At 53.2% G+C, this 26,351-nt stretch overlaps 4 protein-coding genes across 7 annotated transcripts; 2 read left to right on the forward strand and 2 right to left on the reverse strand.

Moving 5' to 3' along the window:
• The first annotated feature begins 289 nt into the window (after positions 1 to 289).
• On the forward strand, positions 290 to 7,567 carry LOC101830383 (aryl hydrocarbon receptor interacting protein). The gene is made up of 6 exons (XM_005064082.4): positions 290 to 526; positions 3,814 to 3,993; positions 5,824 to 6,012; positions 6,613 to 6,789; positions 6,876 to 7,017; positions 7,254 to 7,567. Exons 1-6 carry the CDS (start codon positions 428 to 430, stop codon positions 7,457 to 7,459), a joined length of 993 nt encoding a protein of 330 aa, XP_005064139.1. The 5' UTR covers positions 290 to 427; the 3' UTR covers positions 7,460 to 7,567.
• Pitpnm1 (phosphatidylinositol transfer protein membrane associated 1) lies at positions 4,893 to 21,557 on the reverse strand. 3 transcript variants are annotated; one of them, XM_021227130.2, is made up of 24 exons: positions 21,426 to 21,557; positions 20,403 to 20,521; positions 18,768 to 18,982; positions 18,557 to 18,678; positions 18,158 to 18,382; positions 16,434 to 16,760; positions 16,252 to 16,347; positions 16,055 to 16,162; positions 15,101 to 15,162; positions 14,760 to 15,010; positions 13,767 to 13,956; positions 13,565 to 13,672; positions 13,187 to 13,344; positions 12,898 to 13,103; positions 12,019 to 12,189; positions 11,299 to 11,463; positions 11,006 to 11,154; positions 10,815 to 10,925; positions 10,323 to 10,439; positions 10,036 to 10,184; positions 9,799 to 9,948; positions 9,537 to 9,720; positions 9,181 to 9,309; positions 4,893 to 5,240 (listed from the first exon to the last, which is right to left on the reverse strand). In XM_021227130.2, the coding sequence occupies exons 2-24, from the start codon at positions 20,478 to 20,480 to the stop codon at positions 5,235 to 5,237; spliced, it is 3,477 nt and encodes a 1,158-aa protein (XP_021082789.1). In that variant the 5' UTR covers positions 20,481 to 20,521; positions 21,426 to 21,557; the 3' UTR covers positions 4,893 to 5,234. The 3 variants fall into 3 exon arrangements, with proteins under 3 accessions (XP_021082789.1, XP_012969389.1, XP_005064140.1); XM_013113935.3 differs by lacking the exon at positions 4,893 to 5,240 and adding an exon at positions 8,052 to 8,555 and having other exon boundaries at positions 16,055 to 16,159; XM_005064083.4 differs by lacking the exon at positions 4,893 to 5,240 and adding an exon at positions 8,052 to 8,555.
• On the forward strand, positions 20,583 to 21,868 carry LOC121133919 (basic salivary proline-rich protein 2-like). Its single transcript, XM_040731140.1, has 3 exons — positions 20,583 to 20,677; positions 20,724 to 20,872; positions 21,162 to 21,868. Exons 1-3 carry the CDS (start codon positions 20,583 to 20,585, stop codon positions 21,866 to 21,868), a joined length of 951 nt encoding a protein of 316 aa, XP_040587074.1.
• Positions 21,869 to 22,597: 729 nt separating this feature from the next.
• On the reverse strand, positions 22,598 to 24,546 carry Cdk2ap2 (cyclin dependent kinase 2 associated protein 2). Of its 2 annotated transcripts, none has more exons than XM_005064084.4 (4): positions 24,017 to 24,546; positions 23,610 to 23,710; positions 23,390 to 23,522; positions 22,598 to 23,066 (listed from the first exon to the last, which is right to left on the reverse strand). In XM_005064084.4, the coding sequence occupies exons 1-4, from the start codon at positions 24,096 to 24,098 to the stop codon at positions 22,999 to 23,001; spliced, it is 384 nt and encodes a 127-aa protein (XP_005064141.1). In that variant the 5' UTR covers positions 24,099 to 24,546; the 3' UTR covers positions 22,598 to 22,998. The 2 variants fall into 2 exon arrangements, with proteins under 2 accessions (XP_005064141.1, XP_040606223.1); XM_040750289.1 differs by lacking the exon at positions 24,017 to 24,546 and adding an exon at positions 23,792 to 23,810.
• Positions 24,547 to 26,351: the final 1,805 nt, after the last annotated feature.

The raw sequence follows: 26,351 nt of genomic DNA on the forward strand, positions 1-26,351 counted from the left end.
TTATGCTAAGTACGCAAAATAAAAGGGCCAAAGAGAATACACGGGTGAGTGTTTCTTTCGTCTTCATTCATTTTCCCAACTGGAATGCTGTTAATAGGGAATCTACACTTAAATGGAGTGGCACGCAGCCACAAAAGATCCAGTCCGAATAAAGTCAACAGCACAACAGTAGGTCCCGGCCGCGCCCCACTGGCCAACCAAGCCCCGCCCCTAGGCAGGCTCAGGCTCCGCCCCCGGCTCCGCGTTAAACCCGCTGCACAGAGAACCAATCACAGCTCTTTTCTTCATTTCCTCCCTTTTTGGCTTCTGCCCTCAGCCAAAATGGCGCTTGCTCAGAAGCTGCCCAGGCTATAGGAGTTGCCGAAGCAGGTCCGGAAGCTACCGAGCGAGTCCGGAAGTTGCCGAAAGAGAGCAGCGGGGAAAGAGGATGGCGGATCTCATCGCAAGACTTCGAGAGGACGGGATCCAAAAGCGTGTGATACAGGAGGGCCGAGGAGAGTTGCCTGACTTTCAGGATGGCACTAAGGTTCGTGTCCATCCTCTCCCCCTTCCCCCACATCATCTCCTGAAGCGCGGCGCGCATGCGAGGCGGGAGGAGGCCGTAGGTGAGAGGTTGCGCATGCCCAGAGAGCAGCCGCTAGCCTCCCTACCTCTCGCATGCCGAACTCGACGCTGATTGGTCTGGATTTAAGTGGGAGTAAATCCAGATATGACTACCCGCCCCTTGGCTTTGCTCTAGTACTGTATTGGACAGGGGTGGGTGTCAGTCATCTCAAACTGGTTTGGGGGTTGGTGTGACTTAAGTGCTGTTACTCGATCCTGAAGGTTCAAAGTTCATGCATTTTATGAGTAGAGGGCCTTCTGAAACTGTCTAGAACAATTCTCACTGTTAAGATGGGAAAACTGAGGCCCTGGAACTCGAAAACACAGAATCCCAGAGATCTTGTTTTCCAAACCAAACCCCTTTATCAACTTTCTGATAGTAGCATTGCTTTTACATCTAGGCACCAAGTTCAGGTGCTCCCGCCTGAAACACTCCTTATCTCTAGACTTCCCTGCTTTATCGCTGCAGATCTCTAATCACTTTGTGAGCTGATACCAGTGAAGCAAAAGCAATAATTATGTGAATGAATGTATGCCCCTCGCCAGTAGTGTTAAACCAGCAGGTTGAGAGTCTAGCCTGACGAGGTGAGGGTAAATGCTTAGAGCATAGAGCAGGCATTTGGTGGTAGTGATTAGCTGTGCATAAACAAGGGATCTTTAATCTGGGCCTGGTCACACAGCCCTAGAATCTGAGCTACTCGTGAAGCTGAGGCAACAGGATTGAAAGTTGAAGACCAGCCTTGGCTAAAGCATGAGTTCTAGGCCAGCCTGGGCAACTTGGTGAGCCCCTGTCTTAAACAGTAGAAAGGGGTAGAAAGCAGGCTTTGGAAGAAGCCTGGCAAGGGGGATGCTAGATGGAACAGACTAGGATAAAGGTAGGGAAATCTGTGTGCAGGGGCACCCAGTAAACAGGAATAGGCAGGATTAAACAGTCGTGAGGGGTTTGAAAGTGGGGGCACTCTCCTGCTGGTGGGTTAGTTCAGTGGGTAAAGGCACTTGCTGCCAAGACTGATGACCTGAGTTGAATCCTTAGGACTCAGATGGTAGAAGAGAAGTGACTTTTTAAAAAGATTTATTTATTTATTATGTATACAGTATTCTGCCTGCATGTCTGCCTGAATGCCAGAAGAGAACACCAGATCTTATTGCTGATGGTTGTAAACCATCTTGTGGTTGCTGAGAATTGAACTCAGGACCTCTGGAAGAGCAGCCCATGCTCTTAACCACTGAGCCATCTTTCCAGCCCCAAGAGTAACTTCTGCATATTGTCCTCTGACCCCATACAGGCACTATAGCACATATGTACCCCCAAATGAATAAATAAATGTAATATTAAAATATCCCCAGGATTAGGGATATCACTTAGTGGTAGAGTACTTGTCTAAGATGTGGAGGCCTTGGATTTCATTCCCAGCAGGAAGGAAAAGGAAAAAGTCCAGCTGTCAGTGAGCATTGTGGTACATGTTCATAGGTTTATCTCCTACGATGCTAGACAGATACTGTTGATTCAGTTTTACTGATGTGGAAACTGGCTTCAGAGAGGCATGTAGCAGTTCAGAGCGTGGGCTCAGCCAACCATATCCTGTTGAGATTTCCGTGTTGAGCCCTCTTCTGTCTGCCCTCACTGTAACATGATCTTATCTAGAGGCAACGTTTTGAAACGACTCCTTGCCCAGATTACTCTCACATGTGGAGATCTGGCTCTCCTTGCCCCACTGACCTTGATGTTGGAATGGCACCACAGTCTTTTTGTTTGTTCATTTGGTTTTTGAAGACATGCTTTCTCTGTATAACTCTAGTTGTCCTGGAACTCTCTCTGTAGCCCAGGCTGGCCTTGAACTCAGAGATCTGCCTGCCTCTGCCTCAGGTGTATATCTCTGTGTCAAGCTGTGACAGCACAGTCTTTTTAAAAATTTATTTGTTTATTTTATGCATATGAGTGCTTTGTTTTCATCCATACCAGGAGAGGGCACCCGATCTCATTACAAATGGTTGTGAGCCCCCATGTGGTTGCTGGGAATTGAACTCAAGACCTCTGGAAGAGCAGCCAGTCGATGCTCTTAACTGTTGAGCCACCTCTCCAGCCTGACAGCACAGTCTTAATCGGCTCCATCTGTGCTGTCTCCAGTTGACATCAGTCCAGGCAAAGTTAGTTGCCTTTCCCACCCATGGGTCATACAGATACCGTTCATCTTGCCCCCTTCTCCTGTCTTTGTCCTCCCCCCTCCCTTTTTTTTTTCTGAGTCAGGGTTTCTCTGTGGCTTTGAAGCCTGTCCTGAAACTAGCTCTTGTAGACCAGGCTGGTGTCAAATTTATGGAGATCCGCCTGCCCCTGCCTCCCTATTGCTGGGATAAAAGGCAGGTGCACCACCACTGCCCGGCTGTCCTTGTCCCTCTTAAAAGTGAGCCATCAGAGTCACATAACCTAAATTGGATCAAGTTCCACTTCTACTAGTTGCCATGCAGTGGCTCTCATCTCAGAGTAAAAACTCAGGTCCTTAAGATGTCCTATATGCCGCATGGAGTTGTCTCTGCTCCTCGCTGGCGTTTGCACTCAGTGCTCACTCTGCCCTGTGGCACTGGCCTTGCTGCATTTAGACACCCACATGCTCCACTGTGTGGCTTTTGTACCTGTTGTTCCTTTGGCCTAGAAAGTTCCTATCTTAGTCCCTGCCTAGAACGCTTTTTCCTTTATTCTTTTCAGAGCTCTGCTTAAATTTTGCCTCCTTGGAGAGCCCCACCCCCACCACATCCCCGGCTCTGTTTAATTTTTTTTTTTTGGCTCAAAATGCTAAGAAAGAAAAAAAAAGAGAAGAAAAGAAAAAGAAAGAAAAATCACCTTCGTCCATCATAGCATAAGGTTCTGTGTTCTAGAAAGACAATGAGAGCTCTATGGTCTGTGGATTCTGTGTGATTTACTGCTGTACTTTGTGTTTTGCACAGAGTGTAGGCATATAGTTGGAGCCCAGTAAATCCTTGTTGAAAGTGTAACTGGAAACAGGCTCTTTGTCTCTGCCCTGTCACCCAGTGGTCATATGCCCAGACCCTCTGCCTATGGCTTAGCTCTCACTGAGTGGTGGGATAAAGCCAGGTGCAGGCAGCCGGTGGTCCATGAAGAGCCTCAGTCTTTGTCACATCTTGAGAAGCCGGGCTACATATGACCTTGCTGAAGCTTTGCACCTCTGCCTGATCTTTCCTGTGGCTCCACAGGCCACATTCCACTTTCGGACGCTGCATAGTGACGGTGAAGGCTCCATGCTAGATGATAGCCGAACGCGTGGCAAGCCCATGGAGCTCATCATCGGCAAGAAGTTCAAGTTGCCTGTGTGGGAGACCATCGTGTGCACCATGCGTGAAGGGGAGATAGCCCAGTTCCTCTGTGACGTCAAGGTATCAGTCCTGGGGTCTGTGGCATTTGTCTGGCTGTGCCCCATGGCCCCTACCCTGGCGCAGCCACTCCAGACTAAGCTGGGAGGTGGTGGTACATGCCTTGAATCACAGCAGTCTCATCCTGGCCACTGTCCTGTCTTTCCTGTCCAGAAACCAGATTCCAGCCAGAGACCTTATTCTTAAGTGCAAAGGGCCCATAGGACCCATTACTTCACTCTTCTATGACTCTTAGTCACTGTGAGGATGGAGCGTAATGTGACTGTTCACATGTCCCTTTGGAATCTGGCCCCTGCTGATGTCTCCTCACGTGCAGCTCCTTGCCCTTCCTTTTCATTCAGTTCCTGTAGTCAGGCCCCTCCCTCATACTTCAAAACCAATTCCTGGTTATCATCCCTGGGAAGCTACCCCTGACTGCTAGGGGTTTCTTTTTTCTTTCTTTCTTTTCTTTTCTTTTTTTTTTTTGGTTTTTCAAGACAGGGTTTCTCTGTATTGCTTTGGAGGCTGTCCTGGAACTTGCTCTGTAGACCAGGCTGGCCTCGAACTCACAGAGATCTGCCTGCCTCTGCCTCCCGAGTGCTGGGATCAAAGGTGTGCGCCACCAACGCCTGGCTTGCCTCTGGGCTTTTTACCTTTCTTTATTCTATATATTCTTTCTTTCCTTCTTACTCCATGGATGCATGTGTGGCTGGTCCCTGGTGTCCTCCTCTCCTTTTCTCGCTCCTCCCTCATCTTTTCCCCCAGCCTAGATTTCTCCTATTTATTCTCTCTCCATGCCAGCCCTGCCTAGCTATTGGCCATTCAGCTCTTTATTAGGCCAATCTAATGTTTTAGGCAAGCAAGAACACAGATTTACAGAGTTAAACAAATACAACATAAAAGAATAAAGAATGCAACACATCTTTGCATAATTAAACAAATATTCCATAGCATAAACAAATGTAACACATCTTAAACTAGTTTTTCACAAGATGCTCCCCCTGGGGATTTGTTTTTGATTTTTGGAAACAGGGTCTCTCTGTAGTCCTGGCTGTCTTGGATCTTGCTCTGTAGGCCAGGGTGACCTTGCTGGAACTCAGAGTTCTGCCTGCCAAGGTGTGCACCATCACTCCTGGTTCTCCTGGGGATTTGAAGTTGCTGCCCTGTGCCCAGCTCTGAGAAGGGCCTTGACATGAATGGGAGTGGGGCAGAAGGAAGTGGTGGTGCTGGGAACAGGAAGTGTTAATGAGCTTGACTTGTGGGATTCATCCCTAAGGAGAGAAGGGGGAGGCACAAAGAAATGAGACTCACATTGGATCTAGGACAGGAGACAGAAGTGAATTACAGGTTTCTCTGTTTGTGGGTTGGGCAGGTGCTGGAGTTGGTGGCCAGAGATCATTGCAAAGCTGAGAACTTGACTGAGAAAGTAGGCTGAGAGGGTAGAAAGGCACCAGAGGAAGCTGGCGGTGGCGGCACACACCTTTAATCTCAGTACTTGGGGGGCAAAGGAAGGCAGACAAACCTTGTCTTTTTTTTTTTTTTTTGGGTTTTCGAAGCAGGGTTTCTCTGTATTGTTTTGAAGGCTGTCCTGGAACTCCCTTTGTAGACCAGGCTGGCCTCAAACTCACAGAGATCCACCTGCCTCTGCCTCCCAAGTGCTGGGATTAAAGTCGTGTGCAACCAACGCCTTTAACCCCAACCTTGTCTTGAAAAACAAAGACACTAGAGGGAAAACCCCTCCTGTTTCTGAGCAGGCTGGGGCTGGGACTTGACCTTGTGTGGTGATGGTGAGGCTTCTCTTGTGCCCAGTGAGCACCTGCTCACATTGATGGAGCCCCTGCTGCCTTCCTGCAGCATGTAGTCCTGTATCCTTTGGTGGCCAAGAGCCTCCGCAACATTGCTGAGGGCAAGGACCCCCTGGAGGGCCAGCGGCATTGCTGTGGAATCGCTCAGATGCATGAGCATACTTCCCTGGGTCATGCAGACCTGGATGCCCTGCAGCAGAACCCTCAACCCCTCATCTTCCACATTGAGATGCTGAAGGTAAGGTCCCCTGCTGATGCTGAAGGTAAGGTGTGAGGCCCCTGCTTTGTCTACACCCTCATGTCCAGGGTTGGTTTGTCTACACCCTCATGTCCAGGGTTGGTTTGTCTACACCCTCATGTCCAGGGTTGGTCTGCTTTGGCAAGGGGCAAGGATAGGGAAATTGTGTGTAAGTTCCTAGGGCCCCACACTTCCTTAGGCCTCAGTGATCACCTTTGGGGAGGACTGACCATCCACCTTGACTCCTTTATCCTTTGTTTGTGAGCCCATTTTTTCTCTCCACAGCTGGCCATGCTTTGAAGGTACTAGGGGTTTAGGTAGTTCCTCTTGTCTACCTAGGTTATTTTCCATGGAACATAAGCTCTGCCAGGGCATAGGTGTTTGCCATTTTCTTCATTGCTATGGTCTTAGTGCCCGGGATGGCTGGGCACAGAGGGACTGATAAGTGTGTGCTGAGAGATCAGTGGACAAATGACTTGATTTCCAGCATCTAATGCTAGACACCCAGTCAGCCTAGGGTTGGCTGGCCAGTCAGGTTTGTTGCAGAGGACTCTGGGGTGCCCCACAGGCTCTGCCTTGAATTGGTCCCTGCCCTGGCAGGTGGAGAGCCCTGGCACATATCAGCAGGACCCATGGGCAATGACAGATGAGGAGAAAGCTAAGGCAGTGCCACTCATCCACCAAGAGGGTAACCGGTTATACCGTGAGGGGCAGGTCAAAGAGGCTGCTGCCAAGTACTACGATGCCATTGCCTGCCTCAAGAACCTGCAGATGAAGGTATACCCCAGAGGCTGCAGTGGGGGCGGGGGGAGCCAGGGCCACATCTCATTGTCTCCACTTTCCTTGCTCCCCACATACCCCAGGAGCAGCCTGGGTCACCTGACTGGATCCAGCTGGACCTGCAGATCACACCACTGCTACTTAACTACTGCCAGTGCAAGCTGGTGGCGCAGGAGTATTATGAAGTCCTGGACCACTGCTCCTCCATCCTCAACAAGTATGATGGTGAGCCCTAGGCCCTGTGGCAGTTCAGCTCTTAGCAAGAGCTTGACCAGAGCCTCCATCCCAGAGGGGTAAAGGATGTGTCCAGGAAGTGTGAGTGGTACAATGGGGTGGGATGGCATTCGGATGCTGTTCAGAGTAGAGCAAATCTCCCCATGGTAGACCCAGGTACCAGAAGACAGGTTGGCCAGTCTCCTCTCATGCCTTTACCCACTTTCTGCTTTCTGATGTCCCTGTAGACAATGTCAAGGCCTACTTCAAGCGGGGTAAGGCCCATGCTGCTGTGTGGAATGCCCAGGAAGCCCAGGCTGACTTTGCCAAGGTGTTGGAGCTAGATCCTGCCCTGGCACCTGTGGTAAGCAGAGAACTACGGGCCCTGGAGACACGGATCCGGCAGAAGGATGAGGAAGACAAAGCCCGCTTCCGAGGCATCTTCTCCCACTGACAGGGCCTCAGCCCTGTCCTGCTCTGCCAAGCCCACTGCTGCCACCATCTGTCTGTCCCCCACTGCCACTTTGCGCTTCTGTGTATATAAAGGCCTTATTTATCTCTGGTTTGCAGAGCTAATCCATCCCAAAGGCTGGTCATCACTGGCTTAATGGGAGGCAGGAGATCAGGTTCTCATCCTAGTTCCCCACTGATCTGCGCTAAGGTCTCTGGGAGTGTTTCTTTCTGACCAGTACTGGGTGGTGTCTGGAGCCTCTAGTATTAGGTAGTAGATAAAGCAGGCTTGACCCATACAGGCCACTCTGTTCCAGCCTCAGTTGCCATGGCCTCCTGGCTTTGACTTCTGGAGAACAGGTTTCCTTGGGAGCAGGGGTGAGAAGGGCTGCAGAGTTAGGAAGCCATATGACTCATAAACTCAAACACTGTCTGAGGTTAGGGGCAGGGGAGGACTAGGCAGATTATCTAGGAAGTGACCTTGGGAAGAACAGTCAGGACCCTTAGGGGGAGTGAAGGGTCCTACTTCATGACTTTGAGCAGGTCCTGGCCCCTTTCAGTACTTTAGTGTCCCAGACAAGTTGGCACTTGGTAGATAGAGTACAGTCATTTATTTTCATGGGTTCACACACTGGAAAAGCTGCTGGACCCTAGCCCACTCCCTCCTTCCTCCCCTGGGGGCTAGGTTCCCCCCCCCAAAATGGAAGTAATACTGAGGAGAAGCCATACAGGATGTGAGGCCAGGGCTGGAGCCAAAAATCTTGGCCCCAGTCTCCCACACAGTCACTGAAGACCTTTGAGCATCAATAAATAACCCAGGCCCAGCCACAGCCTGGTCACTCTTCACTGTCCAACTTGAGACTGATACTTCGGGTCTTGCCCCTAGCCAGGGTGGTGGGAGGTGTTCCTGGACCCTCGCGGTCCACCTGGCTGGGGCCTCTGGAGCGAAGCAGTTGGCTCTGCTTACGGAGGAAGTCCACAGGGGCGGCCACAGCATAGCTGCTCTTAGCCAGGGCAGCTCTTGGAGGTCCTGAGGGGGTATGGGAGTGGGAGCCTGCCTCCAACTGGCCCAAGTGGGCCACATAGCCATCTGACAGGAACTGTGGGCAGAAGGGGGCAGGGATGAGGTACTGCTAATGTCAAGTCCGTACTCTTCCTCCCCTTTCTCACTAGGATCCTCACTGGTAGGTAGACTGAGTACTGGCAAGTGGCAGCACGGCTTAGCCTGGCCAGGAAGCTTCCTCTCAGTAGGCAATGTCCCCAGACTGTGAGCCAGGCACCTTGGCTCTACTCCCAAATCAGCCTCTCTGGACCTGACTCATCCTTAAGCTGGCATCTTGGGGGAAATAACAGCAGTTAGCATTTATTTCAGAGCCTCGCCCTGAGCCTTTGACCTGCAGGGAATGATGAGACCTTTGTTTTAAGCCAATGAGTACAGACAGTGCTAGCATCATTCACAACCCACAGCAAAGGCTCAGCAAGGTCAGAGCACCTGCCCAAGGCCATGGTCAGAGGATCAGTATCTGAGGCCTGGAGCAGCCACAGCCTCTATGGTCACTCCTAGTGTGTCTACAGTAAGTATAGCCTATGGCTCCTGTCTCAGAAGGAACAGTCCCTGGGACCACCAAGGCCTTAACATCTGTCCTCTCCTGTAGGACTCAGCACAATAGGCAGTTCTTAGCCTTGGCCCTGGGGTTCTGTTCCCAGGCTTCCCTTGGGTCTCACCTGGCACTGTGCCTGAAGCTTACGCACAGCACGGCCCACAATGTAGGTCTGGCTCGGAGACAGTCCCAGTGCTGCATACACTGCAACATCTTTTGGGGACCCATATCCAGCCACGATGTTCAGTTCCACCTGTGTTGAGAAGCCAGTGAGCAGCCCTGTAGGGGCAGCCAGGATGGGGGCATGGCATGCACTCCCCATTGCTGTTTCAGGGACAGCACTACTTGTGAGGTGATGGAAAGGTCCTAGTCAGTCTCCCCTAAGGACCATAAGGACCTCTGTAGGTCCAAGTTGATGGGGTGGGACCACTGTCATGTGCAACGGGGGGCAGGCGGGTTGGGACCATTCTCAGTTTGTACCTCTTGTACCAGACTCTGGAGAAACATAGCTTTCTGCCGCAGTGGGTCATGGGTGAGGCCATCACAGAAGGAGACAACACCATGGGGGAAGTTGTGTTGTGACAGCCATGCTACCACACGGTGCTTCTGCATGTCAGGTCGGCCAGTTACATACACAATCAGGTAGCCTGAGTCCTGCCAGTGCCTTTGAGATGGAAACCAGTCAGCTCCACTATCAAGAGTGATGACCAGTCATTGTGGCCAGCAGGGCTGCAGTTCCTACCTGACGACGTCCACGGCGCCCGCGCGCACCTTGGGGTCACTGCCCATGATAGAGACACTGGCCGTGAAAGAGCCATCGATGCTGAAGACCACGGCTTCTGTGCCTGGGGCAACCACAGTCAGACAGCACTCGGCATAGGTGTGGTCACCCCTGTAGTTCAGGGAGGTATGGCATGAGTGGAGTAGGATAAGGCTGGCAGAGCCCAGCCCCACAGCAGCCCAAACACCTGCCGCTCACCTGACCACCATGCGCACAGGGTAGACTCCGATGCCCAGTGCACGTTCCGAGGGCACTGGGAAGGTGAGACGGCCTGAGCTGTTGGTGACCTCAGTGCCAAAGTGGATCCACTTGCCCGACAGTGGTTGTGTCATAACATAGACATCCACCTGAAAGGGTTGGGGAGGGCTATGGAGGTAGGTGAGAACAGAGGCTGGCTGGGTGGGGGGAGGGGGGTTAGGCCCCACAGATCAACAGCTGTCAGGGCAAGGTAGGAAACACCAGGAGCATGGGCATCCGGTCCTGACCTTCTCTCCAGTGAGTGTGACCACATCCAATGGTCCATACATGAAGCGCCCATTCAGCACCTGGGGACGGCCCTCACATACCACTGTGTCGCTTGCCCGATGGTTGGAAGTGACATTCTGGTGGGAAAGAGATGGTAAACTGGGACTGGATAGGGATGCAGATGTAGGAGAAGAGTGGACTCAGGACCACTCTGAGGGTGGGGCGTGGAGGAGGTGGGACTGCTGTAGGAGGCAGTGTAGGAACGTGTGAACACCTATAGACCACATGACGTCTGGTGTTTGTGGTGGGGGAGCATTCCAACAGTCAGAGCTAGAGAGACAGAGACTGATGTCAGGTAGGGTGAGTGAGGATCCAGGGCTCAGGAGAGGCAGGTAGAGGAACCTGAGGTTTCCAGGGGCAAAGCCAAGGCAAGGAGGATATGAGGCCAGGACCCTGAGGGCGGGACTTAGAGGATGCTAGTGAGATGTTCAAGTTGGCATCAGGGCGCATACCCGGATCTTGACTTGGGTTCGTTTTCGCTGCCACTTCTCCCGGGGGAAGGCAGGGCTGTAGATGGATGGCTCCTCACACTCTGTCAGCTGTGGCTGCTCCTTCTCAATGACCTGCCGCGGACACCCAGCAGGAAACGCTAGCCCTCTTCCATAGTTCTAGGCTTCTGGCCCACATCCCTGGCGTCACTCACCTGTCGCAGAATGAAGGCCACCACATCGGCTGATTCCCAGTAGCTGGCGTGGAAGAGGTGGGGCAGCGTGACCGTGGGAAAGGCGGTGAGTGCCTCAGGGCAGTACAGTGAGTAGTCGATCCGCTTGGTTCCCCACCAGCGTTCCAGGACTATACAGCCATGGTGGGCAGCGAGTCAGGGTGGCCTGCTGCCCGCTGCCCATCCACCTGGCCTACGGGGAACTCTTCCCGCCCTTCTCTCCGTCTACCTCGGAGTATGTGTGTACAGTGCAGGCCAGGAGACAACTGACTTACTCTTCACCACCTCGCTGGTGGTGCTGGGGGCTGCTGGCTGGGCTGTCAGCTCACTGCCTAGTTCACTGCCCTTCCAGAAGGCACCACTGGCCGAGGTGGGCGTGGAGGGCACCATCATCTCCAGCTCTTCCAGGAAGAGGCCCGAGTGGGTCTGCAAAGTGTCAGCTGGGGAAGAGGACTAACCTGAGCACCAGGCTGGGCCAGTCTGCCCCCTGTCTCTTCTTCCAGAGATCCCAGAATAATGCAGCTCCTTGGACTCTACTATCTTCCCCTCTAGCCTCTCTGCTTGGCTACAGCTGAAGATTTTCAGGGATTTTTTTTCCCCACGGGAGGGACAGTGTTGTCTATGGTTGTACCCAGTAGTTAGCTATAGTCCTATCAGAATGCCTGCCAGCCCCAAACATGCATACATATACTACAGGCTCCCCTTTAGTTCATGCAACCAAAGACACATGGAAGCCACGGTGCACCTTACACACAGGCACAGAAGCCCTGTGCACACTGGCCTGCCAGTGCCCCTCAGTTTCCTCTCTACATTAGTCACCGGCTCCTACCTGACCACGCCCAAAGGCCCTGTGAATCCTGGCTGACTATGGGACAAGGGGAGGAGTCCTTGCGCTTGGAAGGGATGACATGGCAAGTTATCTATAATGTGGGGGCTACTTCCTGTCTTTTACTGTTTTTCTCCCCTTAACTTTGGCTGGGGAGGGAGAGTTGTACCCAGCAGCAGGGATGAGCCATCTCCTAGGGGAAACTTCTGGTAACGTGGTATAGCCAGGGGGGCGATGGCCTGGAACTTGGGGGCCAGCAGGGGCTCCAGGCGGGAGGCACAGGGGTCAGCGGCATGGAAGAGGTTGTAGATCTGCTCGCAGGCTGGACGCATCTGAGCCACTGTGCACCCAGAAGACAGAGAAGAAGGTTTTTGTTTGTTTTGATTTTGAAACAAGGTCCCTCTACATAACCCTGGCTGTCCTGGTTCTCATTATGTAGATCAGGCTGACCTCTAACTCAAAGAGATCCTCCTGCATGTATGTGTGCCATGCATATGCCTGGTGATGAGGAAGGCCAGAAAGGAGCATGCCCTGGAACTGAGTTACAGATGGTGGTGAGCTGCCATGTGGGTCCTGGGAATGGAACCCAGGTCCTCTGCAAGAGCAACATGTACTTTTGTTTTCTTTTTGAGACAGGATTTTTCTGTATAACAGCCCTGGCAATTCTAGATTCTGTAGACCAGGCTGGCCTCAAACTCAGAAATCTGCCTGCCTCTGCCTCCCAAGTGCTGGGACTAAAGGCGTGCACCACTACCGCCCAGTTGCAACAACTACTCTTAACCACTAAGCTAACTTTCCAGCCTTGGGAGCCCTTTCTTATATAGAATACCTTTCCCCCCCAAGAAGTTCCTGCTGCTCTACTTTGGGACATAGCCTTGGCATATCCTTCTGGGGCCTTCCACCCCTCCTCCTCTCTAGCCAGGCTATTACTTTGCAGTGAGGAAGGGCAATAAGAACACCCTTGTCTTGGGTAAGTCAGCAAGGCTAGAGATGGGGAAGAAACAAACAGAAGCAGATGAGGGAAACCCCCTTTACTCCAAGGGCTCACCCTCCAACGCGGGCATCACGGTTTTGCGAAGAGCCAGCACCAAGCCCAATGGGGAGCCAAAGAGGAAGAAGCCTGAGACCTTGAAGTCCAGGCGAGCAGCGTTAGTGGGGCCATCAGGAGCCTCAGAACTGGCAGAAGGTGGACACGAGGCTGTGCTTGCCCGACGGGGCTCCCCAGATGAGCTGGTTGTGGAGGCTACCTGTAGACTGTGGGGGAAGGAGAACTTAGTGCTATTGCTTCTGAAGTCTAGCCTATGCTCAGGGCAGGGGTTTTGTGGCAAGGTTGTTACCTGTTCTGAGAGCTATCAGGCTCAGGACCAGCCATGTCACTGGAGGTACGCTGAGTAGTTAGGTTTGAGGGTTCTGGGCTAGCACGACCCAGTACCTCCACTCCATCCGCCAGTGGGTCTCGTACTGGGCCAACCTCCGGGGAGAGCATCTCATTGTTCTAGAAGGAACAAAGGACAGAAGCATCCTTAGGCTTGAGACTATTTGATTCCTATGTAATTTGGAGAAAGGCTTGGGGCTGGGTTGGGCAGAGTCCTAGAGGAGACTCAACGTGGCAGCTGGGGCTCCACCCACATGCAAAGAGGCCATGTTCCATGGGACAGAGACCTAGAGATGGAGACAACCCCCCTCCTGAGGAGGCTGGGTCTGGCCACACTGACCATGCTCCCACGGCGACTGCTGCCCCGACTCCCTGTGCCTGCACTGGCACTGTGGCAGAGCGCATCAAAGCCCAGGATGCCACCAACGCCATCTCCGATCAACACCACCTGGGTAGAAGGTGGCACAGCCTTGTCACCACGGAGCTGGGGCCACAGCGGCATGGGTACTAGATGCTTTCTGGGAACACGTCGAACCCCTGACCTGCCCACAGAAACCCGTGCCCTCCGATGAGCGCAGGAAGGCTGCATAGGCCTGGTTGGTGCGAGCGATGACAGTGGCCACAGCACCCTGGTAGCGGGAGGATGAGGTGGCCAGCAGTGGCAGGGCAGCCAGCGGAATGTGGTCCTGGGAGCGGGACAGGCTGTCACCATCATGGCTGTAGGGGCTCAGGCTGCAGGAGGAGAAGGTGTGGCGGGTGGGTAAGGGCTTAGTTTCACCACTGCCACCAGCTCCCCTGGGCCTGCTAGCAAGCCCTTTGTGGGGGGTCAGACCTGACAGGTATTTGAGGTGGAACCACTGAGCAGGTTTTTTCGTAGCCAGGCATGATGGTGCACCTTGTGACCCCAGCACTCTGGAGCAATGGTTCTCAACCTTCCTAATGCTGAGAGCTTTTAATAAAGTTCGTGTTGTGGTGACCCCCAACTGTAAAATTATTTTTGTTGTCAATTCACAATAATTAATAATAATTTTGCTACTGAATCATAACATAAGTATCAGTGTCTTTTGGGGTTGCAACCCACAGGTTGAGAATCGCTGCTCTGAAGGCTGAGCTAGGAGGATTCTCACAAGTTGAGGCCTGGGCTGGAGTGAGACCGTGTCTCAAAAAAGCAGAGTCAATTAAGAACACTGGCTGCTCTTCCAGAGGACCCAGGTTCAATTCCCAGTACCCACGTAGCAGCTCACAACTGTCTGTAATTCTAGTCCTAGAGTATCAGATGTCCTCTTCTGGCCTCTGGGCACTAAGCACACATATTGGGCACAGATAGACATGTAGGCAAAACACCCATATACATAAAATAGTAATCCAAGCAAAATCAAACAAACCAATATAAAACTGGCCCATTCATGACCAGGACTCAGGTATGTGATTCCTCTCCCACCCCCCAGGACCACCCCAATCTTGGGAGTCCCCAAATAGATGACGGCCCCTTGGGAACCCTGTGTGTGCTCCACCCATCCACTCCTGGCCAGTACTTGGAGACAAGGGCATAGGCAGCTGCACAGATGGGTGGGCAGGGCACCAGCCGTAGCGCCACGTGGCCCAGGGCCTCTGGGAAATGAATTCGGGTGACGGCCTCAAAGGCTGTGCTCAGTGTTTGCACATCGGCTTGCTTGGAGTTGGTGTCACCAGGGCCAGAGTCCAGGATGCTGCCGCTGTGTAGGATAAGGAAGAGGGCATGCACAGAGCATGCCTCAACCCCTAGATCCCCTGCTCCATCCAGGCCCTGAGGGACACAATTAAGTATGAGGCGTCAGATCAGTGGCCAGTCAGCAAGTGAGTGAAACATGGACATAGGGTAGTTGAACATACTTGCCTCTGAGTCCCTGGGAGCTCGGGCCCCATCTTCAATGCCTTTGGTAGCCATGACTGCAGGATCTAAGGCAAGGGAGAGCTAGTGAGGGGGACCAGAGGCCACTGGTAGCCTCTCATTGGTACATCCGGTACCCTAGTCATGATGACTGCCTGATGCTCCTTATCTTACTCTTACCCAAACTTTTAGGTCATTTTATATTCTAGGCTTTTACTCGTACTGGTCCTAGCATGTTGCCGCAAAATGTTTGGCAAATTTCTCATCCTCACCCATCTGACATAGTAAATCACAGGATTGGGGATTTAGTTCAGTGGTAGAGTACTTGCCTAGCAAGTGTAAGGACTTATAAAATGGAATAAAATCACAAATGATCAACAAAACATATCAGCATCCACCTCAAGGGAACAACATGGCAGCCACAAGCCACACATGGCTGTTTATATTGAAATGAATTAAAATGCAATATAAGAGCCTGGCTGTGGTGGTGCACAGAGGCAGGAGAATCTGTGAGTTTGAGGCCACCCTGGTCTACAGAGCAAGTTCCAGGACAGCCAAGAGTACACAGAGAAACCTTGCCTCAAAACAAAAAACAAAACACGCATTTTAAGTCACATGGTGCTAGTGGCTACCATGTGAGGTGGCTCAGACCTAGAACATTCCACTGTCTTAGCTCTGTTGAACAGCATTGGTTCAATCCTTTAAACCCCAGTGTAGGCATCAGCCCCAGTGAAAAGTCTTCTTCACTACCCAGGAGTCCTTCCCTGGCATCACCTGGACCTGTCTGCATGTTTTCCATCCATCATTCCACCCTTTATCCATCCATTCACCATCTGAGTATTGATGAGAACCCTCTTCAGACCTACATTCCTCAGGCCCCGTTCACTCTGGGCTGAGCTGTTTCAAATCCCTGCTGCACACAGGGTGCTGGTGTCTGGTACCCTGAGGTGAGGTCTTTACCTGGTACCCCCTCTACCTCAGTTGGGGAGGCAAAGGCATCGATAAAATCATTGGAGTTCCACTTGGTCATCTCCTTGGGGAAGACTTCATCACTGTCCGAGAAGCCTTCTGAGGGGACAGGGGTTATGCCATGGGATGGGGTGTCTTAAGAATTCTCCAATACCCCCACCCTCCACAAATATGGCTTCTACGCTGACCGTGGGCATCAAAGAATTCTTCCTCGGAGCTGTTCTCAGAGTCTCGGGCAATGTTCTGCATGCGCCACTCAGACAAGCTCTGTGGAGACACAGCACCTGCAGGACAATCTGGGCTTTAGCTTGGGAGACCAGGTCAGGTGAGTGGTTCCCTCCCATCCTTGATCCCTGTACCCCAGCCTCACCTCCATGTTGGGATGAGTAGGAGGAACGGGAGGATGAGGACCACTGCTTCCCAAAGCTGGCATCCGGTGAGGCATCAGGGCCGGGAGGGGCCTCAGGCCCATCAGGGGTGCCAGGGCTGCTAGTTCCAGGTCGGGCCTCAGTGCTGGGTTTTCCAGGGGTCTGGACCTCAGGCCCTTCACTGCTGGTGTTGCACTTGGCCATGCGTTGGGCCAGCATACGTGCAGTCTCCTCCTCCAGAGCCCGGATGTCAGCCATGCTCAATTCTATCCACTCATCCTGCCAACACCAGGCCTGGCGGTGGGCCCGAAGCATCACCCTGCGCAGACCTGCGGATGCCCCAGACATCAGAACCATGCCTCCCATCACCATTTCCCTACCATTGCAGCCACATGCCCCGTCCCCCGTCCTTAAGGTCAGGTAATGGCTCCCTTAGGCATACCACCCACCAGAACCACATAGTAGAGCAGGGTTAGGCCTATGCTATTTAGGGGTTAGGTAGGAGACGGGCATTTGTCTCCGTGTCCTTTCTTGTCTATTTCTTTGGACATTCTGAGCACTGACCCCATCACTTTAGCAGACGGGACCAAGGCTTGTGGCTTGCTTTCAGCAGCTTCCTGCTGACTTCTGCTGAGGAGCTATCAGTTAATTAAGGTGTTAACAGTTAATGAAATTGTCATGGTAAATGAAGGTGTTAATAGTTAATGGAAATTCTGGCAATCCTCAGAGGGTGGAGAGAAAGACAATATCCATTCTAGGATATTTTCATCTTAAGGAGAAAAATAAAGTTAAGACACTCAGAGGAATCTAGGAAGTAAAGTAATAATGGTTGAATTGCAAGCCTCTGGAAGGAGATGCATTAGCATCCTAACAGAGGTTACATGTTGGTGATTTTCGTTTTATTTGTACTTTTTGGTTTTTTTCCACATGCATTACAGGGAGCCTGAATTATTCTCTAAACTCAGTTGTCTTTATCTGTAAAAATGGGAATAGCAGTAGCCTTGTCTTACAGGGACATCAAGGGCGCTAAAGCAGATCCTGCAGTAAAAGTGATTCTCAAGGATCTGGGACATGCGGACCACTCAGGCACTGGCTGTCACTATCCTCAACTTTCTCATGTCAGAAAGGAACATTAAGGTGTTGAGACAGCTCACAGCTTGCTGAAACAGCCACAGGGGGTGAGCAGTGGATAAAGTAGAACCCAGACTATGGAACTCTAGCACCTGGGGATGGGTCTGTCAGACCTAACAAGTAAGTAGGGCTGGGTAGCAGCTCTGGAGGTGGGAGTCAGAAAAGGCTTAGAATTGGGTCTTCAATATCAGAGCCATAGCTGTGACACTGGGTGCTGGGGAAAGGAGGGTACCCAGAGGAAAGCAGTCCTAGAATCAGTGCTTCTTAGTCTGCAATCCCCAGAAAATCCTGGGAGGGCTGGTGAGCCTCTCAGTATTCCCAAACTCACAGGAACTTCACAAAGGTCACAAAGTCTTTGAGTATCAGATACAGTGTGGACCTCAGAGACCATGCTGCCAGCTTCTTGACCCCATAATTCTTTCAGGTACCTCAAAGCAGGCTCACTTGACTCTTAGGCATGCTACACTATCCCCCCTATGTTCTACCAGAGATGGAAGTGATGGTTTCGTGTTGCTATGTCCCTAGTGGATGGGAGCATTCTTGGTTCCAAACACGGGCCTAGTGCATGCTGGGTATTCCTTATCTGGATGCTCACCAACATCATGGATGAACTGCTCAATCTTGGCCTGCATGCCCCAGTAGCGGAACTCAACCTTGCACAGCTTATAGGCACACATGAGAGGTCCTGTTTGGGCCGCTGTCCGTGCCCAGTCATCAGCCAGTGGCCCTCGGCCGGTCTTGACTGAGCGGTACAGTCGGGGGTCCTCTTCTGCTTTGTACTCTCCTGGGGCCACAGCATCCCGCACGATGTCAATGGTGTCTGAAGAGGTTTGAGCCAGCACTAAGCAAACCAAGCCCCTTTTTAAATCTCTACTGCCCACCCCTACCCCAAGGGTTAGGAGGAAAGCCTTTCAGAGACAGGAAGATGAGAAATGAGGCGTGCCCGAGACTGCCCACCAAGGCAACAACAGTAGGGGCCCCAAGAAGGCCTCACCCAGGATTCTTTGTCTCCTCTCAGCCCCACTCAGGTTGAAGACATTAGGCTGCTGCCCTCCATCAGGCAGGTAGTAGGTCTCTATCTCAATGGAGAATTTCTCCACAAAGGGACAGGTATACCTGGCAGAGGGCAGTATGAAAGTCACTGCTGTGTTCACAAGCACTGTTTCCTTAACAGTCCTGAGTCTGTGCCTAGTTCACACACTCACCGTGTTCGGGTGTAAGGGTAAGCATTCCAGGATTCCTCTTCTACCTGCAGAGCAGCCTTGGGCAGCAGTGCCCGGAACCAGCCTGGGATGTGGGAGCCCACGTGGTACACCTTGTGTGTGTACTGTCCGCTGCCTCCAGGCCCGTCTGTGTAGGGCCGGTTGGCCAGGATCTCCACTCCGCTCCCCTCACCACTAGACTCCTCCCGGCTCTTTTTCTGCAGCCCAGGACAGAGAAGGAGGAACTTAACCCCTAGCTTAAATCCTGGGTCCTCACCTTGGTTCTGATTCTTTGCATAGCCTTTTAAGAAAAGGTTTATTTCAAGCGTATGAGTGCTTGCCTGCCTGTATGTACCTGCAGTACATGCACGTCTGATGCCCAAAGAGGGCATTGGAGCCCCAGAAATTGGTGTTGCAGTTGATTGTGAGCTGCCACATTGGTGCTGGGAATAAAATCCAAGTCCTTTGCAAGAGCAGCAAGTGCTCTTAACTGCTGAGCCATCTCTGCAGCCTGCATAGCCTTTTCAGGTCCCTGCAACTTCCTGGGGTTGGGATCCTATGATCTGCCCAGTTCCCACAGGGTTCTGCCACCTAGCACTTGATCTGGTTGGTCATTGTTTGGGATGTAGAACTGGGATTTGTTGACAAACAGAATTGTCACAACTTAGACTGCAGCGGAGGGAAATCAAAAACAGCAGGGGAGTGCTCTGAGGAAAAGAAGGCAGGACAAGAGTAAAGAGCTGGGAACTGAATGTGGTAAGATGGCCACAGATCTGACCAAGAGGACAAGGAGAAAATGGCTCGAACATGTAGTGTGTGTACACAGGGGGCTGGAGGGGGGGGGCTCAAAGCAGAAAGGTCTGTGCAAGTTTCCTAACAGAACATGACGAATACATTCAGGAGCAGCAGCAAGACCACCCCTTCCCTTTGGGACCTTATTCCCAGATCCTGTGACATCCTTCATAGTGTAAGAGATGTCCTTTTATAGCTCTGAAGCCTAGATGTGGTTCACTCAACCCCACGGAGGTGGGATGTGGCCTTCTCTACTCCAATACTTATACTCTGTAGGCCTGGAGAACAGACCTGGACTCCCTGAAAACCTGATAACTTGCTTGCCTTGATCCGGCATCTTTCTCACAACCCAAGGCCAGATGCCCTTCCTCACCATCTAGGTCCTGCCTGCCCCGTCCTTGCCACAGTTTGGAGGCCTGATCTACATGAACCTTTCTGATCTCCTGGGAATGCTAGGATTCCACACTTTTTCCCAGAACCCCTTCCTGCTTAAGCTACCTACCACCTAATGTCCCTGGCTTCTCAGTCTCCCCATAGACTGCTTCCCCTCCCCCACGGGATTACAGACTCTTGGGATTAACGGAGACCATATGTGGGCTGTGCAGGCTGGGCATTTAATGGATAGAAAGCACCCGTTGGCCTTTCCTGTCCTTCTGCCCCTATGTCCCTCCCTTCCGCTTTAATATCCAAAGGATGTCTCTTTTCCTTTTCTGGGCTACAGAGCCCACTAACGGAACTGGTTGGGGGGGGGGGGATCCAGCGAGACTAACCCCCTTCGGCCTGCGAATTCCTGCTTCATTCCATCATGAAGCATGGCTCCAGTACAGCCCTCCCCACCGTTCTCACCTGGATCATGTAGAGCTGGGCCACCTGGTACTCGTCCAAGCTCATGGGCAGCAGGATGTGGTACTCCTTGATGAGCATCCTGAAGACGCTCCGCTGACCGCGTGCGGCCTCCTCTCCTCCTAGCACAGGGTACCGCGCGGCCGTCAGTGCAGGGCGGCGGTGCGCGGTCCCGAGCCCTGCATGCCCGCCGAGGGGCTCGAGTCTTGGAACCCCATGCCCGGTTCCACCGCGGGGAAGGCAGAGGTGAACCCAGTATTGCCTCCCGCACCGCCAGAGCCGGGAGCAGCAACAAGGCTCAGAGCTGACCTCTTTTCCACGCAGCCCCCGCCCCCCGCCCGCCTGTCGTCATGGCAACCGCGCACTGACGCGGGCCCCCCAGAGCGGCGGTCGCCGACTGACACGCCGCACGACCAGCCTCGCGTCTTCACCACGCCGCGTCCAGCGTCCTCCCCAGACAGCATCCCTCCGAGGTGCGCCCGCCTTCCAAGACTAGAACCTTAGGGGCCCGCCCCCTTCACCACTTCATCCCCCGATGATGGTGGGGTTCCGTGTACCCCACTCCCAGACGTCCACCTAAACCCTTGTCCCCCAACAGGGAATGGCCCCCATGTGTCTCTGCAACTCTGTCAGTGCTAACTTACCTTTCGGTGCCAGATAAACCTCTCTGCGCCCCCCCCAATCTTCCTCCACCACCCTAGTGGGTTCCCGGGTCCTGAACTGTACCCTCGGTCCGCACCGATTCTCCACTCGTCCTTGCAGCTACCCCATCATCCTCCCACGAGGTTGCCCATTCCGGGCTGGTGCAGAACGGTCCACTGCTATCCCTCCGGCCTCCGCCCAGGGCGGCCCGCTCTGCCCACCTGCGTCCCGGCCCGGCGCCACAGTTCCGCTGCAGACACCTCTCCTGCTCCCACCTCTCACCCAGAGGGCGGGCGAGAGGCCCTCTGTCTCCACTTCCCTCTGCTCAGAGTCCCAGTCGCCAGGGCGCTCATGACCCGCCTGCTCACCGACGTCCCCGCTCACCTCTAGCTTCTAGCGAGCGCCCCTCACCCGGCCTGGGCAGGGGCGGCCGGCCCCAAGGTGGGAGTCCGTTGCGCCCCCAGCCCCGGGCTCGGATTCCAGATGGAGCCCGACCCTGTGGAGGCGCAGAGCGGGCCCATAACCCCGACCTTTTTCCCGGTCTGCCCGCCGGCGCCCCTGCTGTCCCTCCCCGCCGCGTCACTGCGGCCGCCCCGCCCCCTTCCTGGGCTCGGCTAGCCCTCCCCACCCCGGCAGGGTCGGGGCAGCCCCGCCCGCAGCGCATCAGGGCAGGCCCCTGCCTTCCTTCCTTCTTCAAGGCTGATGGGGAGGAGACCGGTACCAATATACCACAGTTCTTTACTTCTGTGCTGCCTGGACACCCCAAGGATTCTCGGTTTCATTTCGCTGGGCAGCCCTCCTGTGTGTGTGGAAGAGGTGGAATTTGACATGGCTGGGTCCCCAAAGTTAGCCTGAAGCTGGTAGCTCTCACTTGCTGCTGCCTAGGGTTGGGATTTCAGGGTCACTCAGCTACAATCCCAGGTGGAGGGCTCTGTGACTACACTTCTCTGGGCCATCCTCTTAATAGAGCCCAAGTCCTTCCCTACTTACGGCTGCTGGGTTCTCAAATTTGACCACCCATCTGAGTTGCCCCGACTCTGTACAAAGGCCAAGACACCCAGGCTGGCTCATGGAGCCACATCCAGCCTGGTGGAAGTTGTACGGACATCGGATAGCAGCATCAAGTCAAGGTGCTGGGGGAAGGGAACATCTGTCTCCCCGAGAAGTTAAGAGACCCGGGGAGTCTTCCAAGGACAATGTAGAGCAGAGGGTAGTATAGGGCATTAGGGCATTCAAAGGAGAGACTTAAGTGAACTGGTATTTCTACCCTGCCAGGCATGCCTGCCAAACCAGGGGAAGGGCCCTCCAGGCTGTGGCAGTCCAACAGTGCCTCCAGCTGTGAAGGCAGCCAAGGCCCTGCGCTGCCCCCTAGTGGCACCACACGATGCAGGGTTTCTCACCACCGGTGTCCTGGCCTTTCAACTATCCCTCAGCTGGAAGGCACCGAGTGGGTGAGAAGGCAAAGCTAGGTTCAAGACCCGCCCTGATTCCTGCTCTGCCCTCCCCCCCCTTCCTGGCTCACTCAGGCTTCCCCAGAGGACAGAAAGGCTCAGAGCTGAGAGAACGACTCCAAATCATCTTTTATTTATATAAAAAGGGCGTATTTAGTAAAAGACACACCAAAAAAAGAGTCGGCTGTGGCCCCAGAGGCGAGCCAGGAGACTTTCTGCACTCCCGTGGGGGGGGGGAGGAGGCCTGGACTAAGAGTTAAGAAGTAAGTGCGATGGGGGCACAGAGAGGAAGCTGCAGTTGGGTCGGCATTGTGAGCAGGTCATGGGTGGGACTCCCGGGGGGCCTGCTCACTCCTGCAGAGAGCAGAGCCCAACCAGAGGAAGATCTGCTACCTGGTTCCTGGAGGAAGCTCAGGATAGGAAGCAACTTGGGGTGAAGGCCAAGGAGAAGCAGGTGCTCTGCAGTGGCCGGAAAGGTCCCGACAAAAAGGCCAAGGTGCTTCCTGTTACGTGCGGGCGTTGCGTTCTGTCTCTGCCAAGCACTCTCTGACCAGTGCCCGGGCATGGATGATGCCTGAGGAGGGATGAGGACAGGGAGGTAACAGACAGGGTCTCAGCAACCTCCACAGCCACCACTCCCCGCCCCCACTTCGTGGTTCAGCAAGAGCACCTCTAATCTAATGCGGCTGGATTAAGAGTCTACGAACCCTCACAATCACCCTGAGTTCCCAGGCACTTTCTTGGAAACCGACTCAAGTTCATTTTGAAACACCTGTCGGGATAGAGGTTCTGGCTCAACCTAGGCTGGCCCAGACAGCCTCCCTCCTTAATGAAATGTCTTAGCTTCCGGTGTCTGAGTCCTGGGCAGAGCGAGGGTGGGCCTGTGGCTCTGCTCACCTCTCTTCAGGCGCTCCATGGCACTCTTGCTGCCAGCATAGGTGGGCCGGATCTCTTTTCCCATCTCTTCTATGACGGACAGCAAGTCCGTGTAGGTGCTCTGAGAGCCCTGGGAACCGGGTGGCTTCATCGCCTGTGTCAAAAGAAAACAGAGACGTGACCTCAGACCCCGCGGGGACCTCCGGTCCTCATCCATAAGCCAGCTCTTGGCCACACTCACCTGTACATACCCCATGGAGGGCGGTCCAAAGTCGTTAAACAGTGGTCTGAAAGGTGCTGCAGCTCCTGGCACTGAGCCCGACGGCGACGGGACACTTCCGGCTGCAAATGCACGAGTATGAGGTCAGAGTGCAGCAAGGGTCTCATCACCGCTTTCCTAGCCCTGGACCGTTCCCTGCCTACCTCCAAAGGCATGCTTCTTCACTCCACACTGAACAACTTCAGAGACACACTCCTCCCCCTGCGCTCCACCTACAATCTCTACGTGACCACGCCCACTTCTCAGGCCAGCAAACTGAGGCTGAGCAAGGCTCGCCTAGCAGGCCTAGTATTGCAAAACTCGAGCCGTTTCTCTTCAAGACCTCGACTGCCCGGACAAGGGGAGCAAGGGTGGAGTTGGAGCCTCACCTGTAGGGACCGGGGTGCCTGGCCCGGGGGTGCTGGAGCCGGGGGTACTGCTGGGGGCGGGCGCGATGGGTTTGTAGGACATCCCAACTCTGGGTGCGGCGGCCGCCAGCCGGCCGCTCCTCCGGGGTTGGCTGTCCGGCCGCTCAGCCGTACTCTGATTGGCAAGCAAGCTGCACGCCCCTGGTAAATAGAGCTCCGGCCGGAAGGGCGGGCGGGCAAGACCGATCCTCACTCTCGATTGGCGCTCTCAGCTGTCACTCGAGCCTCCTCATTGGCTGAGTCCAGCCCCGCAGGCCGCAACCGCTGCCGATTGGCTTTCACCTTCCGGACCTCGCACCTGTCTACCCCGGATTGGGCGGTGACTGACGGCCTCCTCAATTGGCGAGTTCGGGGCCCGGGCCCGGCGCGCTTTCAATCCGATTAGTCCCGAGGTCCGAGAGGCGGAGCCTCGGCCGCGGGGCTAGTGTGGTCCTCGCGGTTCGCTCCGGTGGTGTGTGGCTAGGCGCCGGACACACTCCGTCCCCAACCGTCTCGCACCTTCTCTCTGCTATGGACACCAAAGGCTGCAGCTCCTACAGTGAGAGCCCTCCGCCCCACCCCGGGCGCTCTACGTCACCTTTCACCGGTTCAGCGCCCCCCCTTTCTGACTGTGCGCATGCGCGCGCCTCAGGCCTTCATTTGTTCCCATGGCAACGGGTCCCTTACCAAAGTCATAACTACCCTTTTCTCTGGGTTGGTTTGAGTCTTAGGTCTAGGCAGCCAAGGATACCGCTCGAGACCTGCACCCTAAGTCCCTCACTTCCTCCACAGACAATGACAGTGCGTCCTGGCATCAAGAACTGCTTTGGGACAAGAGCAGAAACTGAGTCGAGGCTGTTGGTTGGAATCTTAGTCCCTCGTTAGCGGTTACTTCCCTGGGCTCTCCTTTTGGAGGGTTGGGTGGGATTGAGGCGAGGTGTCAAGCAGCCCAGTCTGACCTCGAACTCACTGTATAGGTGAGGATGACTCCTGACCCTCCACCTCCCAAATGTTAGGCATTACAAGCACATGGCACACAGTTTCTTGCCTTAATATACCTCAGTTTCCCCCATCTGAAACATGGAAACAGTAATCCCTGGAAAGTCAACTAGAAAGTGGGCAGAGTAGGCCCCAGCTGAGCTGATTGCTCTATCCATTCTTCTAACTTCATCCACGAATGAAATTTATAGCTGTCTGACCATCTAGTCCTAGTTCGTTTAAATGGATCCTTCTTAAATTTAAAAATATTTTATGTATATGAGTGTTTTGCCTGCGTGTGTGTCTGCAGAACTGCTGAGCCATCTCTTCAGTCCCCAACTTGCTCCTTTACAAACCTCAGATAAGATGCTGAGAGCTATCTCAGTAGTTAAGAGCACTGGCTGCTCTTCCAGAGGACCCAGGTTAAAATCTCAGCATTCACACAAGTATTAACCACCTGTAACTGCATTTCCAGTGGACCCAATGCCTCTTTCTGTAGTGAGCACCGAGCAAACATGTAGTACACAAGCATGCTTACAGGCTAGACATAAAAATAAAACTTTCTTCTTTTTTTTTCTTTTAGAGAGAGAGGTTCTCACTATTTAGCTCTGGCTAACCTGGAACTTGTTACGTAGACCAGATTGGCCTCACAGAGATCCTCTCAGCCTCGTGAGCATTCAGATTAAAGGCACGCACCCAAACTCCCAGCTAAATAAATCTCTATTTTAAGACCTTTAAAAAAGAAACCAGCTAGGCATGGTGGTATGTGCCTTTAATCCCAGCAATCAGGAGGAAGAGGCAGGCAGAGCTTTGAGTTCAGGGCCAGCCTGGTCTACAAAGTGAATTCCAGGATATCCAGGGCTACACAGAGAAACCCTGTCTTGAAGAACAAAATGAAACAAAAAAAATCGACCAACAAAACAACTCCCCCAAAACCTCAAATTAAAAACAATGGCATTTAATCAACGTCTCTTCAGAATTCTCTAATACATAATTAAAATAAGGGCTGGGAATGGTGGTGAATGCTTGTAACCTCAACTGAGGCTGGAGGATCATGAATTCAGTGCCAGCCTGGTTACACAGATCCTGTCTCAAAAAATAAAACGTGAAAGTCCTGGTCAGATTAGCCAAGATCTGCTCCTAAATTCGTCAGCAAGCCTGCACTGTGGAAAAAGACCAGTAGATGGGTGGGGTGTGTGAAGAGCTACTGTAAAATGTTTTCTTATGAATGTCCCAGTCCCCTCCTTTCAAACCTTAAGCCTTCCTGCTTTCTCCATTGCTCCATATGTTCATCAGTTGGGGCTGAGTAATATCCAAACAAAATAAAATGCCATGGGCT

The sequence above is a fragment of the Mesocricetus auratus genome, unplaced genomic scaffold (genome assembly GCF_017639785.1).
Source record: "Mesocricetus auratus isolate SY011 unplaced genomic scaffold, BCM_Maur_2.0 Super-Scaffold_4256, whole genome shotgun sequence".
In the NCBI taxonomy this organism is placed as follows: domain Eukaryota; kingdom Metazoa; phylum Chordata; class Mammalia; order Rodentia; family Cricetidae; genus Mesocricetus; species Mesocricetus auratus.

Excerpts from the sequence above, each read along its gene's own strand:
- LOC101830383 (XM_005064082.4), top strand. The coding sequence starts at position 428 with ATGGCGGATCTCATCGCAAGACTTCGAGAGGACGGGATCCAAAAGCGT. Across the intron at positions 6,790-6,875 it reads TCAAGAACCTGCAGATGAAG|GAGCAGCCTGGGTCACCTGA; the intron begins GTATACCCCAGA and ends CACATACCCCAG. Across the intron at positions 7,018-7,253 it reads CATCCTCAACAAGTATGATG|ACAATGTCAAGGCCTACTTC; the intron begins GTGAGCCCTAGG and ends ATGTCCCTGTAG.
- Pitpnm1 (XM_005064083.4), bottom strand. The coding sequence starts at position 20,480 with ATGCTCATCAAGGAGTACCACATCCTGCTGCCCATGAGCTTGGACGAG. Across the intron at positions 15,011-15,100 it reads GAGCTCCCAGGGACTCAGAG|GGCCTGGATGGAGCAGGGGA; the intron begins GCAAGTATGTTC and ends TGTGTCCCTCAG. Across the intron at positions 13,957-14,759 it reads GCCTATGCCCTTGTCTCCAA|CCTGAGCCCCTACAGCCATG; the intron begins GTACTGGCCAGG and ends CTCCTCCTGCAG.
- LOC121133919 (XM_040731140.1), top strand. The coding sequence starts at position 20,583 with ATGCCCGCCGAGGGGCTCGAGTCTTGGAACCCCATGCCCGGTTCCACC. Across the intron at positions 20,678-20,723 it reads TTGCCTCCCGCACCGCCAGA|CCCCCGCCCCCCGCCCGCCT; the intron begins GCCGGGAGCAGC and ends TTTTCCACGCAG. Across the intron at positions 20,873-21,161 it reads CCAGACAGCATCCCTCCGAG|CTACCCCATCATCCTCCCAC; the intron begins GTGCGCCCGCCT and ends TCGTCCTTGCAG.
- Cdk2ap2 (XM_005064084.4), bottom strand. The coding sequence starts at position 24,098 with ATGTCCTACAAACCCATCGCGCCCGCCCCCAGCAGTACCCCCGGCTCC. Across the intron at positions 23,711-24,016 it reads AGGCACCCCGGTCCCTACAG|CCGGAAGTGTCCCGTCGCCG; the intron begins GTGAGGCTCCAA and ends GTGCATTTGCAG. Across the intron at positions 23,067-23,389 it reads CATGGAGCGCCTGAAGAGAG|GCATCATCCATGCCCGGGCA; the intron begins GTGAGCAGAGCC and ends ATCCCTCCTCAG.